At 41.7% G+C, this 19,463-nt stretch overlaps 1 protein-coding gene across 2 annotated transcripts; it reads left to right on the top strand.

Annotated features, from left to right (window-relative positions):
- Positions 1 to 4,616: 4,616 nt before the first annotated feature.
- SPO11 (SPO11 initiator of meiotic double strand breaks) lies at positions 4,617 to 18,422 on the top strand. 2 transcript variants are annotated; one of them, XM_004430243.3, is made up of 13 exons: positions 4,617 to 4,747; positions 6,780 to 6,893; positions 8,186 to 8,274; positions 8,696 to 8,762; positions 9,246 to 9,354; positions 9,708 to 9,791; positions 10,555 to 10,591; positions 10,929 to 11,038; positions 14,098 to 14,197; positions 14,501 to 14,538; positions 15,459 to 15,535; positions 17,700 to 17,811; positions 18,303 to 18,422. In XM_004430243.3, the coding sequence occupies exons 1-13, from the start codon at positions 4,617 to 4,619 to the stop codon at positions 18,420 to 18,422; spliced, it is 1,188 nt and encodes a 395-aa protein (XP_004430300.1). The 2 variants fall into 2 exon arrangements, with proteins under 2 accessions (XP_004430300.1, XP_004430301.1); XM_004430244.2 differs by lacking the exon at positions 6,780 to 6,893.
- The last annotated feature ends 1,041 nt before the right edge of the window (positions 18,423 to 19,463 follow it).

Below are 19,463 nucleotides of genomic sequence, written 5' to 3'. Positions count from 1 at the left end.
AAGTTTTGGTATGAAAATAGGATTAACGTTATTTTTAAGAGTCCTTATTTTTTAGAGATTATGTTCAAATACTTATGGATGAAATTACACAATGTCTGGGATTTGCTTCCAAATAATCTGAAGAGAGGGTTGGATGCAGATGAAAAAAGTCTGGCCGTGAGTTGACAGTCATGGAAGTTGGTGCCGGGCCCATGTGGTGCATTACAGCACTCTCTGTCTAAAAACAAATACCGTGCCTTCATCAATAAGATGACCCACAGGCTTACAAATATTTTGGTGATCTCGGGCCAGCCCCGTGGCGTAGTGATTAAGTTTGCACACTCCACTTTGGCGGCCTGGCTTCTTGGGTTTGGTTCCCAGGTGCGGACTTACACCACTCATCAGCCATGCTGTGGCGTTGACCCATGTACAAAACAGAGGAAGATTGGCAACAGATGTTAGCTCAGGGCTCATCCTCCTCAGGAAAAAAAAAATCTGGTGATCTTATTAAAATTCAATTTAACTCTCTTTTATTGAGCTGTTTTACATCATACACCCACCTAGATAATCACTGGCTATGAAAAATGGGCAAATTAATTCATCCGTAGTAAATTACCTTGACTTTGAGACAATATCGTACAGTGGCTAAGAGCAGAGAAACTGTTCCCATCAGTGCTTTGTCATGTGTCTCTATGAAACTCAGTAATTGTTTTTTGGTAAGGAAGATGGGCCCTGAGCTAACATCTGTGCCAGTTTTCCTCTATTTTGTACGTGGGACGCTGCCACAGCGTGGCTGATGGGTGGTGTACGTCCGCACCTGGGATCAGAACCTGAGAACCCAGGCTGCTGAAGCGGAGTGTGCCGAATTTAACCACTAGACCACAGGGCCAGCCCCGGAACCCAGTAACTTTAGTTATACTTCTCAGAGCCTCGACTCCCTCCCTTGTAAGATGGGAGGCTGCACACGAGGTTTTGGGTGTGGGGCCCGTGGCCCAGTGTCTGACCATTAGCAGACTGAGGTCACTGTTATGCCCAGTGGCAGCAGTACCAGAGCAACGCAGAGCAGGCTCTTATTCACATAAAACACTATGCTGAGGGGGCCAGCCTGGTGGCCCAAGCGCTTACGTGCACGCGCTCCGCTGCGGCGGCCCGGGGTTCGCCGGTTCGGATCCCAGGTGTGCACCAATGCACCGCTTGGCAAGCCATGCTGTGGCAGCATCCCATATAAAGTAGAGGAAGATGGGCACAGATGTTAGCCCAGGGCCAGTCTTCCTCAGCAAAAAAAGAGGAGGATTGGCAGATGTTAGCTCAGGGCCGATCTTCCTCACAAAAAAAAAAATTATGCTGAGTCGGGCATGTGTGGAAAGATGCCTGGGATGAAATACAGCAAATAGGCAACAGAGATAACCCCACAGGGAGTCATTCATTCATTCAACAAACACTACTGAGTGCCTTCCCCACTGTGCAGGCACAGTGGAACTGTGGGGCACAGGATGAGCTCAGCCCCTGCTCTCCTGGGGTGACAGAGTAGAGAAATGCAGGCATGTCGAGACATGGGGAAACCAGGGGTCAAGACCTAGGGGGCAGTCCAGGGAGATGTCCAGACGGAGATCAGAAGGATACAGGAGAATTAGCCAGGCTGGATTTCAGGGAGGGAGGGCAGAGAGTAGGGAGAGAAAAAGGACAAAGCATTCCAAGCTGCTAAGGGAAGAGCAAGTGCAAAGGCCCTGGGGGCCAGAAGGAGTAATTCCAGGGTCGGAAGGATCACAGAGTCCACAACAGACAAATGAAGGCGGGGCAGTGAGCTACCACAGCGGGGAGGGGTTTCCTTCACTTTTATTTCATACGTTCTGAATTATGTAAATAGTTTAAGAGAAGCATGTATCATTCTTATAATTTGTTTAAAAACTAAAAAAAAAAAAACACCTTATAAAGCCCCAAGTGAAGAAATCAATATGGCACTTTCTCTTCTCTTCTCTTTTTCTCTTAAGCATGTATAATATGCGAAAATTCACTTACACCTGCTAAAGAAACCACCTTATTTAAATGTAATAGGTGTGCATCCTCTCCTGTCTGGCGTGTCCTCTCCTTCTCCAGCTCCTTTCCCTTTTTTGATGCGTTAGAGGTGGAAATGATGATTGCAGCTAATTTAAACAAGGCTCTTTGTAACCTGCATGGAGGCTCCGGCCCACAGCAGGTTGGGTTCAGAGATAAGTGGGGTTTGGGGAAAAGCTTTTCGTTTTCCCAACTGAGTGCAGCCTGAGCACAGCTTTGAGAGCCCTCTCTGTTCCTGTGTCAGCGTAGCCAGCCAGCGGGAAGAAAGACCTCATGATGGGGACTGCCCTGCAAAGTGGCGTTTGCCAGTGCCATCTGCAGTCTGTCGCTAGGGCTGGAATGTGTTTTCTGGTTTCCTCCGGCGGCCTGGGGCTGGGCCGGCCGGCTTTGATGTGGAGGTGGTGCACACTTCGTGCACGCCGGTTACCTGAGAGAGGCTGGGTCCCTGGAGGCAGAGCCGCAGCTGCCTGGAAGCCCGGGCTAAGGCCTCCCGCTGTGGTTTGCTGCAGTGGGCGCCCCAGCGAGGCCCTTTCAAGTCTGCACCGTGTGGTTTCTCCCTGCAGGGACGCTAGGTTTATGACGGGTTTGTGCCCATCACTGTTTTTGATCCCCTCCCTGCGCCCCTGCCCAGTCAGGGCCTCTCAGTTCATGTCAGATCTAGCGAGGCCGCGGGCTCCTGGCTGAGTGTGGCACTACGTGATACAGAAGGGTCTGTCCTCGAGACAGAGACAAGTGGACAGAGGGTTCTAGTCCCAGAAGACAGGCACGTCCCAGCAGACAAGCCCGCCCGTGTCCCTGACTCGCCCTCTTCCTTCAAAGGCCTTGTATTTCCTTGTTCCTCATGGAGGATGATAAACGAGCGCCCACCTGCTGCAACGCCCTCATCTGGAAAACGAGAAGACGGAGGCCAGAGGGGTAAGCCATGACCAGAGAGACTCCCACGAAATGATGACACGTTTCCAGCCAGACCCTCAGCCTCACATCCTAGCAGCAAGAGCTCGAATCTGGGGTCAAGATCTACCCCTCAGCTCTGTCACTTACCTCGCTGCAATCTTTCACAAATTGCTCAGCTTCCCCAAGCCTCAGTTTCTTCCTCTGTGAAATGGGAATAATAATTTTTACCGCTTAGGGTTGTTGATTTAAGAGCACGTCTCACCCTGCCAACTTAATGATTTAGGTGTTCACCTATTTGTCCTCAATTCCTGCCCCCACCCCCCAGACTGTGGGCTCCCCGAGGGCAAGGATTCTGCTGCCTGTTCACAGCTGAGTCCTCAGTGACTCACACTGCAGAGCGCAGGGCAGGCGAGAGGAAGTGTGTGTGATAATCACAATGAAGGCCCTCAGCACAGCGCTTGGCACCAGCAGCCATCATTATGAACAAAGTGAGGCCAGTACTATTTATGATGGGAAAGCAGTTTTCGTCTCAAAACTATCAAACAACCAGGAATGGAGGGAACAAAATAGTTCTCTGGAGTGGGCCTGCTGTCAGATGGCCCTTCCGGGGCAAAGGCCCCAGGACCCCATCCATGCAGGACCTGCCCCCACAGGCTGTGGAGCCACCTTGCTCCAGCTTCTCTCCCCACTGTCCTCTCCTCTCTCTCAAGGACATTGTCCCTCAGAGGCAGGACTCCTTCCCTGGGGCTTCAGAACTCCCATCTCTTGCTCCAGAAGGCTGGCAGAGTAGGGGAAAGGTGCAGCTCACTAAATCTGCCAGGGGAGGATGTGGTCCAACAGCAGGATTGCTGGATAAAATACCGGACATCCACTTATATTTGAATTTCAGACAAACAGTGAAATAAGTTTTTAGTAAAAGCGTGTCCCCAAGACTGCATGGGACCTATTTATCCTACAAAAACGTATTTGCTGTTTATCTGAAATTCAAAGCTGTCTTGTATCTTAATTGACTAAATCTGGCAGCTGTACAAAGAGATCGAGCCGGGATGTTAACTCAGGCCTGCCTGAGCCTGTGGCCCTCACTTCTCTCCTGCAAAACCACCACGATCACATTAGGAACCTCCTGGGGTTGTTAAGAGAAGTAAAAGAGAGAGGCTGAGTGAAATGGGCTTTGTAAGCCCTCAACTACTATATAAATGTTAGTAAGGGCAGGAATTTTGTTTTCCTTGATCACAGCTGAACCCAGTGCCTAGAATTGTATCTGGCACACAGCTGGATCTCTCTGTTTGTTTTAATGAAAAATCGCTGGTACTATTTTCCCTAAATAGCCAAAAAAATAACATAAAACCATTTCTAGGAAATCTAGGTCAAACATCCCAACCATACCCTGCTGGTCCCAGATACTGGCCAGACCCCGCCCCAGGAGCAGCCCAACATGTTGCTCCCCAGGTGGGACTGCACCTGATGGAGTCCTGCACATGCGCAACCTACTCAGTGGAAGGTGCTATGCGCATGCGTCTTACAGGCCCTGTCTGGTGCGTGAGGTGTGCGCATGCGCGGGCCTCAGCCAGAAAGCGCGGGAAAGGCGGGCTGCCCTGCCTGGAAGCACGCTGCTGCGCGCTCGGGGAAGGGCGTCGCGGGCTGAGCTAGGGTCCTGCCCTTGGAGCTCTTCCTCGCCAGCTGTCCTCATGGCCTTTGCGCCCATGGGGCCGGAGGCCTCGTTCTTCGCGGTTGTGGACCAGCACAGGGCTTCCCTGCTGGCCGCCCTGAGGAGCGGCGGCGGGGAGCCGGCGGGCGGGGGGGTGCGCCCGGCCTCCAGGTACAGGGAGCGGCGTGCCCCGGGGCTGGACAGCGGCCGAGGTGCTCTGCAGGCCGTGTGGGGCGCCCCTCCCGTCTCGGGCCGAGGGGTCGAGGCCGCGGGAGGGGCCCCCTTGGCCGGCCGCTGGACCGAGGAGGGTGCTTCCCTCGCACGCCCTGCCTCTGCTGCCTTTAACTCCTAGTTTAAACTCGAAAAGCCTGGGGACAGCCCCCCTGCGGTCTTCCTGTCTTCTAGAAGGTTCCTTCTGCAGTGTTCCAGGAGCATCCCAACTGCTGGACTTGAGGGTTTCCTGAGAGCCCTATGGGTCAGGGACCTTAGGGCACAGTGTGACTTTGGGATGTTAACAATTCGGGGAGGGGGGGAGACAAAATTTTAACTTAGGTTTTCAAGGTTTTTTTTTTTTGGAAGAGAGGGAGGGAAAGTGAATGTTGTGAGTTCTCGCTCAGTAAGTGCATTTTATTTATGAACAAGGAAGTCAACACATTTTAAGTGGTTTATAATAAGACCACGGTTTTCTTGACTTGAAAGTGGGGAGAATGTCCATATTTAATTTAATTTAATTAATTTATTTTTTTGCTGAGGAAGACTGGCCCTGGGCTAACATCCATGCCCATCCTCCTCCACTTTATATGGGGCGCCGCCACAGCATGGCTTGATGAGCGGTGTGTGGGTCTGAGCCTGGGATTCGAACCTGCGAACCCGGGGCCAGGGAAGTGGAGCGTGAACTTAGCCACTACGCCATCCTGAGACCGTCCATACTTTACATGATTTGTTTAAGACGGAGGACAGCAGGTGGCGGTGGCTCAGTTGGTGGCGCGTGGGGCTGATAGAGTGGGTCCCAGAGACCATCCAGCGCCCCCATCGGGAATTCACTAGGGGCAGCGTGGTACCTGATTGACCACTTTTGCCCAAAATGCTCTGTTGTTTTGCTTCCTTGCTCTGCTTTTCTGGTTTATCAGCAAAGATTTTCGGTCTAAACAAATTACTGTGTTTAATCTTTAAGCCCAAGCTAACTACCAAAACACAGAACAAAAAGGGCAAAAAACCCACAAGGAAACACGTTTTCACAGAAGGATTTGGTGGAGGGGGAATTTATGGGGGAGGGAAAGGAGGCCATGGCAGTCCCTGTTTGCGTCTCAGATGGAAATTAATCCGATTGTATCTCGAGTTGGTCACAGTATTTGAGTCGGCTTTTACCTCTCCATGTTAGAAAATAGTGGATGTTTTAAAACTTGTGTTCTGAGACCTGCGTTTGCACTGAGAGCTCTGAAGTTTCCCCGGAAATTAGAAAAACTCAACGCTTTGGCCATTTTCTAGATTTGATCTGATTTCCCTTGCTAGGCAATATGCTGATGGTATTTATAACCCGACAGCATTTTTTGAAGCTGATGGCTTGTGAAATTAAAAGTCAGCTGACACAAAACTGGGCTAAGTCTTAATATTTTGCTGTAAAGTGGCGTAATAGTTGCCAAGTCTTTTCATGGTAGTGATTAAACTTTTTTCTTTTTGTGTCACTAAAATTCAGAAGGGCTGATTTAAGGCATGAGATCAATTAGGGTAATGTGCTACAACAACAAGTGTTCCTTTTGAAACGTTTTTGCATTGCATTTTGGGAAAGAAATTAAATTCAAAGCCAATATTACATCATTTTTAATTAAAACGTTTATCAGTAGTATTTCAAGCCAAGGAGTTTGTATTTAAGAAGGTTGATATGAAGAATAGATCAAAATATATTTATAAATTATATTCTCTAGTTCTTAATCTAAAAGGGAGATATTACTTAAGTTGGTAATTGTTTGAGAAGTAAAATTACAGGTAAATGACATTTGTCTGTAAGTAACCAGGATAAATACAGTTGTTTTAATGCTGTACTGATGTTGAAATGTAGTGGGAGATCATTATTGATGTGGATTACCTAGTCTTAAAAAACAAGCAGTGAAACAAAAAGTTATTTTAGTATTGATCTGGGGAAATGTTACATAAGGGGCTAATTTAGAATTAAGATCAAATCATAGTGTGTTTATTGTTTCAGTTCTGAGGTTCTTGCATCTATAGAAAATATTATCCAAGACATAATCACAAGCTTGGCGAGAAATGAAGCGCCTGCCTTCACAATAGACAACAGATCAAGCTGGGAAAATATAAAGTGGGCATTTTGCATTTTTTTATTTTTAAGTCTAGTATCTATGTCGTTATTTGAATTTATTTGAGTTACAGTTCCAGTTGGATATGGTTCTTTTTATTGTCTTTACTCTGCCAAGAAGGATTTAAGGAAGTTTACAAAATACATACCATACAGGCAAGTTCTATAAACTAGAAGTAGGTGTGAAAGATAAGGCGAAGAAAAAACAATGCTAGAAACAAAAAATGGAGCAGGGAAAGAGGTGAGAATTCAAAACACGGATGATAAAGTCTTACGGTCTTGCTAAAAATAGGCTCCACACTCGGATCTAAGCTTTCTAGCACTCAGAGGGGGAAATGTGGCCAGTGGAATTCTCATCTATACTGCAGAAGCAATCCACTTACTCAGCGGAGCTATGACCAATCCTGATACCAGGACCAAAATAAATGTGTCCTGATCGTAAAGCACATTTCAATGGCTCTTTCTCCGGGTTGGTCTCCGCCTGCTAAGTCGTGTGCCCGAGAGGGTAAAATCAGCAAACAGCGTTATCATAGTCTTTGAACTTAGTTATATAGTTCTTTTTTTACAGATCCTCAGCCTGTAGAATCTTTCCACTAACTAATGAAAAACACTACAAAATAGTTCTCAGTAGGAGTTACAGAAACAGAATAAAAGCAATTTTTAGGCTCTTTAGTCACTAAGTATTCTTTTATGATCAATATGATTAATAGAAACTATAAACTTTTGAATCATATTTTGCAAGATGAGTTTCATCTAGCCTTGAAGCAGCTAACATCTGGCTGTTTGCCTAGTGCCTCCTGCCACCTTTAGGACAGGCTTGGCAGTTCAATTTAACAACCTAATTTAAATTATTTTGTTTAATGTAACTTTGGAGGTAAATCAAATAAAATATTTCAAAACTTATTAAATTGAGTAAAATTATTAAATGAGTAAATTATTGAAATGAGCAAAGTGCTAATAAAACTGTGAAATATTTGAAAATAGTTCACGTAAATGTCTTCCTGGGAAAAAAATATACATACACACACAGACACGCACACATGTCATAATCAAAGGTATTTAATTCATTTATTTTACACACTTTCAGTGCCTCTGTATGTCCCCAAAGTAATTACGTAATTACCACCTGGAATTATCTAAGTTTATAAACGAGGTTGTCTTAAAGCTTCAGTGTTTACATTGAGAAGAAATGTGGATTTAAATGATGTGTAGGAGGGAACATTAAGCGTATACTCTGTGGTGTTCAGAAGTTAATTCTTCTTTATTTTATTCTCTTGCTTTAAACGAAATGACAGGTTTGAAGATTCTGTGGGTCTTCAGATGGTATCTCATTGTACCACAAGAAAAATCAGAAGTGATTCACCAAAATCAGTTAAAAATTTTGGTAAACTAATCTTTCTTCCCTTTTAGTAATGAAATAAATAAATTTGGTTGCCTTCTGGTAACCTTTTAGCAGTTCCTAGTTAAATAATTTTGCTTGTTCTTTAATAGACCACCCTTGCACTTGAAATAAATTTATAGAATTTTGCGTTGTCCATAACCATGGAAGTAAATTATAATTCCAAAATAAATTTGCAAAGTACGTGATTCGATGGAAAAGTATTGTCAGTTTTGCTGTTCATAGGCAATTAATTTTATCTGATTCTTCAGGCAATTATTATTCTGTACTTAACACTTCTACTTTGGAAAGAATTTTTTTAATGTTATGGAAAGTAACTGGGGAGAGTTAAAATCCTTGATAGCAGTGTGTTTTGAATTAGTGAGGGAAATGATGAGTAACTTGTTTTTTGTATCTTATTTTCCAGCACTAATTCTTAAAATATTGTCCATGATTTACAAATTAGTACAGAGCAACACTTATGCAACCAAGAGGTAAATACATTGTTCTGGTAAATTACTCTTTAAAATGCAATGTGAGATTTAGTTGGATTAACTTTCATTATATGTTTTGAAAGTTACATAAGACTAGACTATGGGTAATAAATACTCTGTCTAGGGGCTGACCCGGTGGCGCAAGCGGTTAAGTGCGCGCACTCCGCTGCGGTGGCCCGGGGTTCCAGGGTTCGGATCCCGGGCTCGCACCGATGCACCACTTGGAAAGCCATGCTGTAGCGGTGTCCCATATAAAGTGGAGGAAGATGGGCACAGATGTTAGCCCAGGGCCAGTCTTCCTCTGCAAAAAAACGAGGAGGATTGGCAGATGTTAGCTCAGGGCTGATCTCCTCACTAAATAAATAAATAACCCTGCCTGTATGTTGTGTTTCATCCAGTTAAAGCTTTCTTCAAATAATGCTCCAGTACTTGTATTCAAAGAGAATATTGTTAATTAAAAATATATATGTTAAATTTTCATAGAGACATATATTACACTGACAGCCAACTCTTTGGTAACCAGACTGTTGTGGACAATATTATCAACGATGTTTCCTGTATGTTAAAAGTGCCGAGGAGGAGTCTACATATAGTAAGTAGCATTTAATGCAAAACATTTTATTTTAAGACAAAATGTTTGTATAAAAATTATAATAGAGGAATAAATGTAATCTGTGCCTTCTTTTAATATTATTTGATATTATATTTTTCTCACTATGAATTTAAATAATCTATTCTCAACATATTACCTTGGGTGAATGGACCAAAATAGATGAATGACCAAATATTTTTTATTCCTAAATACTCTTACCTATTTTCTCCTTCATTTCTTAAATTCCAATCTTGGCTAAAATACATATAATTTAGCAGGTGACATGAGGAGTGACTTAGCAACAGAAAATACATTAGTGAAAAAGGTTTCATATATGTCTATTATTTTTTCAGTTATCTACATCAAAAGGTTTAATTGCTGGCAATTTAAGGTATATCGAGGAAGATGGCACCAAAGTGCATTGTACCTGTGCAACAGTAAGCGTTATTGATGTGTTCACATGCTTTAACTCTCTTTCAGATCCTTTGTTTTTGAAATGTATTTATTTCCTGCTTTGTTACGTAGTTTGGAACTTAAGATTTTAAAATAAAACTGAAGGATGAATAGGTATATGCTCTGTGGGGTTGTATGTTACATAACTTCAAACTATGCCAATTGTCAAATGGCATATTGAAATAAACATACACATTCTTTTTTAAAATACTATTGTTTTCAGGTAGAGTGTGGCTTGACCATTTTAGCATAGTTATATATAATGTATAGAAGATACATAATGTATATTATATATAAGGTGTAGAAGATATATAATGTATAGAAGATTTGTATAATCTTCATAAAATTTCCTGGCCCTGAGATTAATATTTTAATATCAAACTATTTGCTAGTCTTTAGTACATAGAAAGCCCACGGTAACTAGCACAGCAGTTTGGAAAGGAGGAAGGGGATACCTGTGAGCTCCTTCAATAGGAAGTCTTTCCTTCATCAGTTTCTGCTTTTTAAGACACATAAATACAGAGTTTCCGAGAAATTCTCGCCTGCTGGGAAATAGTTTGGGTTATGTGTCTGTTTTCCTACTGAGGAGTAAACCTGTTTCCTACTGTTTTCTTATTGGGGAATAAACCTCTGATGACTGGTATATTCAAAGAAAAATGAAAATATAGAATTTTTGTGATAAATTTTAAAATGTGGTTATACTTGCTTTTTATTTAACATAAAAAATGTATGGTTTTGTTATCTTAGGCTGTTGCTGTACCATCTAATATCCAAGGAATTTGGAGTATCCTTTGAGTGGGGAAACTAAACTTCTAGAATGCTCATTCATTCATTATTTTGGTAAACCAAAATTTCATAATGTGTAATAAGCAAGTTAGACCTTATACTGGTCAAAATGAACACATCAGAGTTCCTTCTTTAGACTTCTTTTAGGAGCTTACTATCTAGTAGGAGAGACAAATATCTAAATATATGAATAGGTATCTGTTTATATATTTGAAGGTAAAAATGAAAATACTATATCTGTAGCTGCTTTTGAATTGATCTATATGGAACCATTATTCAGTTGGTGGTTAAACTGAAATACTCTTGCCTTCAACTTATCAGCCTTAACTTCACAGATTTAATTACAGATGCGAAATTTCTATTAATTGTAGAAAAAGATGCGACATTTCAGCGACTCCTAGATGACAACTTTTGCAGCAAAATGTCTCCATGCATCATGGTTACGGTATATTATCTACCTTTACTACAATTCCAAGACTAACACATTTCTTTGGTGTTTGGTAAGAGGGGTTTATAACACCATCTATACAGCTTGCCCAGCATTCTGTTATCAATATGCTGCATCCTTTGGGGTTACAGAGCAAGAATTTCCAAGGTGTTTATTTAAACATCCTCAAATCTGACTAAAATCAAGGTGACGGTCTTGATTTTTAAATACCAGTGACTTTCTAATACCACAGTGAGTTTACAGGGGCCCTCGGGTTCACCCTCACTCTATTCCCACAGGGGCTGCTTGTCCCAACTATAATATGGTAACGGTGGGGCTTTGGGCAGGGTTGAATGAACAAGAGCTGCTCCTTGTTCTTCCTCACACGGGTTTGTGTGCCAGGTGATATCATTAATTCACTCAAAAGGAGCCTGCTTTTTTTTTTTTTTTTGACACGAATGTGCAAAGAATAGCAAAGAGTGTAGAAGCATATGTTGAGATAACACATGGGGAAATACAGGCGTCAGTTAGCAAAGGGTGGTAAGCTTCCTGCTACAGGGTGATGCGGGAGGAGTCCCTAAAACTGGGGTGACCGTGACATCGGCTGGAGCAGGAAAGAAAGAGGGGGGACTAGAGGAAGCTGGGGTGTGGGGGGTGGGATGCTGACAGAGTAACAGAGGCATCAGGTTCCGCTCCCCCGTCCCGGCCTTCTACTTTTGTAGATCTGTATAAAAACCTAGTTCTTTGAAGGGAAACAAAAGCTCATCTACTTAAAATTCTTCGGGCTTGCTAGGTTAACGGTGAGTGTGACGTTTGTGGAAGCAGTGAGGAGAGCGGCCCTGGAGAGGGAGCAGGATGTGGGGCGGCCGTCAGGAGCCTCGGAAGGTCTGCCCACTCCCGGGGAGGCATCCTGATTTGTGCAGAAGTATCAAGGCTAACGGAGTGTTTGGATTGGTGACAAAGGAATTGACAAGGATTAGTGTGGCAGCGTCAACAGGTAGACGGAGGGGAGATCGCTGGAGTCGGGGAGCCGGGCAGGAGGCTATCAGGTGGTCGTCTTGGGGTAAGGATGGGTGAGGAGGAGGGGTGACTAAGGAGAAAGAGCTGAAACAAAGGACGTTTCCAAGGTCAAGTCAAAAGGACTTGGTGACCACGGGGTGTGAGGAATGAGTCACAGTGAGTGATGTGTGAACCCTACCACAGTGTCACCATTGGTAGCTAGAGGACAAGTGGCAGGAAGGCCCAGTTCTTCATGGAAGAAAGATTTTGAGCGTAGTTTAAGAAATATGAATTTGAGATGATAGCAGGAAATCGTAGTGGCATCTGCCTAGTTTGAAGTGAAGGGGCAACAGTTGAGATGGAAAATGCAGACTGAGACCTCGTAAAGAGTAGAGGCCCCATTTGAACCCCTGAAATGACCTCTCTGTGGGGGTGTCCTGTGGCTCAGACTTTGGCCCCGTCCTCTTCCCCCTTCACACCTCTGGTGAGAGCACGTACTTGCCGGGCTGCCCAGAAGCCAAGCCATCACAGACCAGGAAGCTGCGGTGGGCTGGGCCTCTGTTCAGCCCTTGGTGTTTGAGTCATGTCTGGTACCACTGCTTTGGGGACGCTCGTAAAGTGGGGCTCTCTGTCACATCTGAGTTGCAGAGATGATACAACGGTAGTTACAGAGGGAAAGATCACGCATAGTTCTCTTTTTCTACCTTGTCTCTTCTTGTGTGCTGCCTTCTGGTCCTTGCCTGTCCACACATTGGAGCTGTCGTGGTGTCCGTTGAAAACTGCTGTTATTACTACCGTGAAACACCCACAGGAAGCTGACCCCTAGCGGTTGTGTCTGAAGGGGGCAGCTGGGAATGGAGGGTCAGGCGGGAAGGGGCATTTCTCAGTGGATGTCTCCTGGTACTGTCTGACTCCTCTACCACGTACACGTGTCATTGCTTCCCAAAGGAAAAAATAAGAACACACTACCATTCACTAGGTGATCCCGATGTTCCAGGAGCTCTCCTCGGTACTCTGCGTGATTAGAGTTCACGTTTATTGCTGTTTGTCACATATCAACTTGTAAAGTCTCTCGACAACCGTTTGGGGTAGGTGCTAACATCATCCATATTTTAACAGTCGGGTAGTGGGATGCAGGAAGGCGTTTTACCACAATCCTATGGCTGGTCAAAACCAGGACTTGAGTTCAGATAGTTCAGCTCCTCGTTGCTATAGTGCCGTAACTGTGTGGCAGGCACATGTCTCCCGATTTTATAAATAAAGCCACAGCCTAACGAGACTAAGAAACCGGCCCAGTATCACTCACTAATGATAGGCAGAGAGGGAATTCAGACTCAGAGCTGTGCCACCCGAAGCCCATTCTGACCTCTGCCTGCTTTCTTCTCTGCTCCATGTTACATTTGATTTTCCGCTTTTCTCTCTTAACACTATTTTAATGCTCTTTAACTGCTCTTTACATTACTTTTTACATAATTATTATTTTAATGACTTCATAATATTGTCCTGCCACTTATGTTTATAGAATCCTAAATTTACACAGGTACTCTTCTAAGTGCTTTATGATTATTAAATAATTTAGTTTCTGTAGTAGCCTTATAAGGTGTTACATGGGCCCTACACCACAGAGAGATTTTGTGACTCGTTCAGGTTCATGCTGCCAACAAGTGGCCAAGCTGAGACGCCCGCCCAGGCTGTCTGCCCTGCAGCTGGCACACCCCACCCCGCGCCACGCTGCCACGCCACGTCCCTGTTGTTAGATAGTTTGGCTATTTACAGTAGTTTTTGTCATTTTAAATAACACTGCAGTGAACATCTTTACGTAGGTAGGAATTTTATTGTTTCGATTTCTGCTGAAATATTTCCCAGGACTGGGATAACTGAATCAAATTTATGAATGTATGTGGGCTTTTTCGCCCTGTTGTATGTATATTGTACACTTTTTTCACAGTCAACACCAGTCTTCCACCACCTGAAATTTAAGGTAAGGGAATCTATCTTTTAAATCATTAATAAAATAAGGATATAGTTTTATCAGTTTCATTCTACTGTAAAATACATAATTTCAGTCTTGCTTTCAGGGAAAAGGAGTACCTGATCTGAACACAAGACTCTTAGTCAAGAAGCTGTGGGATGCACTTCACGTTCCTATTTTCAGTCTTGTAGATGCTGATCCACATGGTACTTTATCAGCGGACTATTTCACACAATGGTCGTAATTAAGTCATATTTGTCGTTGTGCCTTTCTGCTCTTACAACACTTTCATAAAATATTTTTAAAGAGTATGATTTCAGATTAAAATCGATGACTATAATCATTTGAGGCAATTTATTATTTTTTCCATATTAAACTGAACCATACTTTTTCATTGGTAATGTCCATGAAAATTAAAATTGCGTATGTTAGATAGAATTTGAGAATGCAATTTATCTAACCTGTAATATACAAGAAGACTAATTTTGGAGGTAACTTTCTTTTGACAGGCATAGAAATAATGTGCATCTATAAGTATGGATCTATGGTAAGTAGAGAAAAGTACTTTTCTTTTTCCCACTATTGAGATATTTTATATTCATTGGGGATATTTCTGCATTTACTTATGAGCCTCTAGTAAGCTGAGGGCCCGCAAACGTACCAGGGGAGCTACAGCCCTAGTTGAGGGCCAGCCTGTTTCAGTAGCTGTGATTCCAGCTTCCAGTATGAACAGTGAACTGAAGGGGACAGAGTGGGATTAGCTGTGGGCCAGAGGCATTATTATCTCCACTCTCCTGGCCTGCTGACGTAACTGTGGGGCCTCAGGGCAACAACATTGTATGATCACCAAATATACTCTGAAAATTATATATAGCCTTGAATTCTGACTTTGCCAATTCCCTTTTCTCCCACCATAAGGAGAAATGAAAAGACCACCAAATTTCCCCACAAGGGTCTGCAACTACCGTACATGAGTGGTTCTCAGAGTGTGGTTCCGGACCATCGGTGTCAGCGTCACCTGGGAACTTGTTAGAAATGCAAGTCTCAGTCCCCATCCAGACCTCCTGAATCCGAATCCCTAAGGGTGGCCCCAGGTGACTCTGATGCGTGGTCAGGTTTGGGAACCACTGGTGCTCGCCTTGAGTGTCCCTGCCGTACGTGTTTATAGCAGGTGGAAGGGATGGTGTTAGGATGTGGAATCACAAACAATAATAAGTGCAGCTCAGACAGGTTCATCTGTAGTTTTACTTTATAGAAAATCAGTATAGAAATACAGAGCAGTTTTAAAACCTTCACTGAAAGTCCAGCTTAGCGAAGCTCTGAATGATTTTCTTACTTCTGTGGGCTCTGGGGGTGTGAGGTCTTTAGTACTTGTCCTTCTTAATAAGTAAAAAATTGGCTGCAAAATCAAGTGTGCTAGTTCTGTGCAGTTTAGCTTCACCTGTATACGTTTGCTCTTTGTTTTAGTCGATGTCTTTTGAAGCCCATAATCTCACAGTTCCAGCTATCAGATGGCTTGGTCTCCTCCCTTCTGACATTAAAAGGTTAGATGGTTTAGTAGAACTAGGATACGTAAAATGACGACTGAAATATGTAACAGTAAGACTAAAAAGTCATTACAAGGTTAAGCTCTTAAGGTTTCTTATTTATATTGTTGACTATGACTCAAGATTACATAATTATGAATTAAATTCATCAGTGTTTCTGTTTCAGCTACTAAAACACTGAACAAATGAATTTGGTTAATTGAACTTCTAGCTAGCTAGAAAATGTTTTTTATTTTACTTTTATGGTTAAAATATTTTGTAAATTTTTTTTTTACTTGGAAAGTATAAGACATTGAATCTGATTAAATGATAATCATTGACAATAGCATTTCCCATATGAATCAATTTTATTATAGATTTAAAATTTTGATTTCATAAAAAACATCTCAGTTTAAGATTACTTAAAGTTTGGGAACCTAAATGTTGGCAAGTTTACTATACATGTTCATTATAGAAAAAAATATTAAGTAATAAGATAAAAAGCGCCTACAGGTGAACCACTTGACCCTTGTAGATTATTTTCTGTGCATCACCATAACTTTTTCACAAAAATGAGATCATGTTCTAATGTTATTTTGTAATCTCATTTTCTCACACAGCACAATGCGATCGCTTTTCCATATCAATAAATACGTTTCTCTTCTACAATCTCATTTTGATGTCTTTATTACTGAGCTGGAATTCTGGATGTACCAGTGTTTATTCAGCCAATCCCTCGAAGTCGGACGTTGGGTGGTTTCCAAATCTCTTCTGATAGACAGTGCTGTGATGGACCCTCTTGTAACTAAATCTTTGCCCTTAATTAGGCCTGTAGGCTGAATTCCCAGAGTTCCTGGGTCAAAGGGTAGGCACATTTTTAAGGCTTCTACTGCCCTCCGGATAGGTTAATTATTTTGCTTTCCCTGGAGAGTAAGAGCCCATCTGTTCCTCAGAACAGGACATTATCACTTTTATTCATCTCTGCTAATGTGATATTAAAAAATGTTTTATTATTGTTTTAATTGATCAGTGAGAATGAGCTTAAACACGTTTACTGGATTTCTTGAAGCAGTGAGCAAACTTTGCTAACAGGTGCTTGTTTCCTAAATAGGGAATAAGAAAGAGTTTTGGGTGACTGCCACATCTTTCAAAAAGAGGGCACAAGAGAAAACATTCAATTTCTGATTTTTGGATATTTACACTCTAGTGAATCAGAGTTTTGCTCATTTCACTGTATGTGTCGTGGTCAAAATCCGTTGGGGGTGATCTGTTTGTATGAAGATCATTTCTAACACAAATTCAGAACAGATGATCTAATAATTATTAAGGTGGAGGGCTTGGAGAGACTCTAGCTGCATCTCATAAATTACATCAGTGCTCTCAAAAGCCACTCCAAATAAATTGTACAATCAAAGAAAAAACAGTGTAGTAGCTACACAAATATGGCCTCAAGGGAAATCCTCTAGGCCTCCCTTTCAATCAAATTGTCACCCTATCCAGGAGCTGCCACCGGCAAATGGTCATAATTATGGAGACGTTGAAAAAGACTATTTGAAAGTGGAGCTCTCCTGGGAAATCCAGGATTTGTGACTTCAAAAAGTGGTCCACACCATAAATCCTGGACCTCTCATGTTCTATTTTTAAAACACATACCAAGATAAAATTACAATCTACTTTTTTAAAATTTAAAACTAGTAGGTGTGTTTGTGTGTGTGTGTGCATGCGTGTATGAATAAATGAAAGTGATAGGTTAACTTGAATTATAGAGAATTAAGTCCTCAGTGGAACCTAAAATCCCACAGTGAATCCTGCTGCTGGCCACACATATTGGAGCTCATGGCTTCAGGACTGGAGCTCAGAGAGCTGCTTCGGTGTTGATACACATGATGTTAGTGCTACTGGCATTTGTTTTATAACCAGTGTCTGTCTTCCTCTCATCATCATGAGTGTGACATGAAGGAAAACAACACCTTAGAACAGACTTCCACTGTGAACTTGAACACTTGCTGGTCTAGGACAGAGTCCCCAAATTCTGGATTAAAAAGGTGGATTTGTACTAATGTTCTTATCTGTTATTTCTGAGTTTCTTGAAATTGTGTGCTAATACAAATGACACATATGTGACCTTCAAGGTATAGGAGCACTTTGTTTTTACTGATTTTTTTCATCTTTTTTTTTCCAGATTAAATATACCTAAAGATACTTTAATTCCACTGACAAAACGGGACCAAATGAAACTTGACAGTATCCTGAAAAGACCTTATGTTACTTGCCAACCATTTTGGAGAAAAGAAGTATATTTATTTTTACGATTCAAGTGTTGTATGTTTTGTTGTGTTTTACTTTAGTAGTGGCTATTCACGTGATATTTTGAAAATATCCTCCTTGAAATTTTGTATCACTAACAACTAGAGTGGGTGTTGTTTGGCAGTAAATGGTTGCTGAAACACTGAATTATGAATGCTAGTAGATAAGATCAGCTGGAGGGAGCTCATCTGTTTGTATCCTCCTCATTATATACCCATTGTCTATGGCTGTATCATAGTTTACGGGGGGACAAAGAAGAGAAAGAAATTAGAAAGACCCCAGACCATTCCTAGTTATCAAAGGCATCCATACTTAGTGTTCTGATATTTTTAGCTGTAGCAGTTCTAGAATATTCTGGCTGACTTAATGGCTATTGCCCATGGCTTTGGAGAATAAAACAAGTCTATATTTACTAGTTTGATTTGATAGAACTGTAGCAAAAGACTCTGGTATGACTATATTTTGCTTTTATTGACAGATGGAAATAATGGCAGACTCTAAAATGAAGGCAGAAATTCAAGCTTTGACCTTCCTATCATCAGATTATCTTTCCAGAGTGTACTTACCTAACAAATTAAAATTTGGAGGATGGATATAAAACTTTATCAGACCATATCTTGTGGTTGCGAAGGGTTTTCCATTGGTTTTGTTTACAGAGGTAGATGCTGTGTTGCAAAGAACATATATTCTTAATTCTGTAGAGATAAAGTAAAATAATTATCCATGACTTATGTTCTCTGTCAAAACAAATGCTGTACTCTGATTGTCTTGAGAAGGCTTTATTTTATCCTTCTCTGTAGAGGCTGATTTCTGTCCTGTGTTCTAAAGTAAATTATAGAGGAATATATGTTATTTTGATTTTTAAATTTTATTTGAAAACATATTTTATACATGTCATCAAAGTCTACAGAAAATTTTTATTTACTTTCTATAATACAACTAATGATAAAGCATGAAGTATCTTATTAGGAACAAAAATAATGATAACCTAAATGTGAGAGGTTGCAAATGAATTATAGTGCTCAGCGGTTTCGTCTTGGTTACATTTTCCTTTCCCTTCATAGTGTTGGGGTCAGACTCCGTTCATTCACTTGTGATATTACTGAAGTTTATTATGAATAAATATTTGGGTTGATGCAGTCTTCAGCACTTTGTTTATTTGTTTTTGAGCCTACTTTTTATTAATAATATATTTGAAAATTTTCTCCAGGGTTCCATCAGTTCTCACCCAAGTTCAAGTCACCGGAATACTTCTCAAGTCTAGGTTTATAGAACAAAGAATTTCTTCAGCTTTAAGGTTTACAGAAGCCTCAAATTTTAATAAGGCCCTTCTGTAACACTAAAGATACAATCTTTTCCCTCATAAACCTATCTTAATTTTTCCAGGGATGAGTTTTATGATTTTTTTCTGTACTTTCAGTAAACTATTGACTGCACTGAAAAGTTTCTTGTAATTGTAAGCAAGAATATGTATTTATAGAAGTACGGAAATGTTGGGTTAGTTATTTTATCAAGATAAATGTTAATAATAATAGATAACCATTTCTGAGAACTTACATGTGCCAATCACTCCTTACACATTATCTTATTAACCCTCCCAAGAACCTTGCAGGTCAGTAATGACACCTACAGTTTACAG

The sequence above is a fragment of the Ceratotherium simum genome, chromosome 21, assembly GCF_057802395.1.
Source record: "Ceratotherium simum simum isolate JZ-2026a chromosome 21, ASM5780239v1, whole genome shotgun sequence".
NCBI lineage: Eukaryota > Metazoa > Chordata > Mammalia > Perissodactyla > Rhinocerotidae > Ceratotherium > Ceratotherium simum.
Note: the sequence above shows the minus strand (reverse complement) of the source record. Positions and strands in the feature narration are given on the sequence as shown.

Bases quoted from the DNA above. Each gene is read 5' to 3' on its own strand.
- SPO11 (XM_004430243.3), top strand. From the start codon at position 4,617: ATGGCCTTTGCGCCCATGGGGCCGGAGGCCTCGTTCTTCGCGGTTGTG. The intron at 9,355-9,707 runs GTAAGTAGCATT...TTATTTTTTCAG, and splicing joins CGAGGAGGAGTCTACATATA to TTATCTACATCAAAAGGTTT. The intron at 17,812-18,302 runs GTATATTTATTT...TTTTATTGACAG, and splicing joins AACCATTTTGGAGAAAAGAA to ATGGAAATAATGGCAGACTC.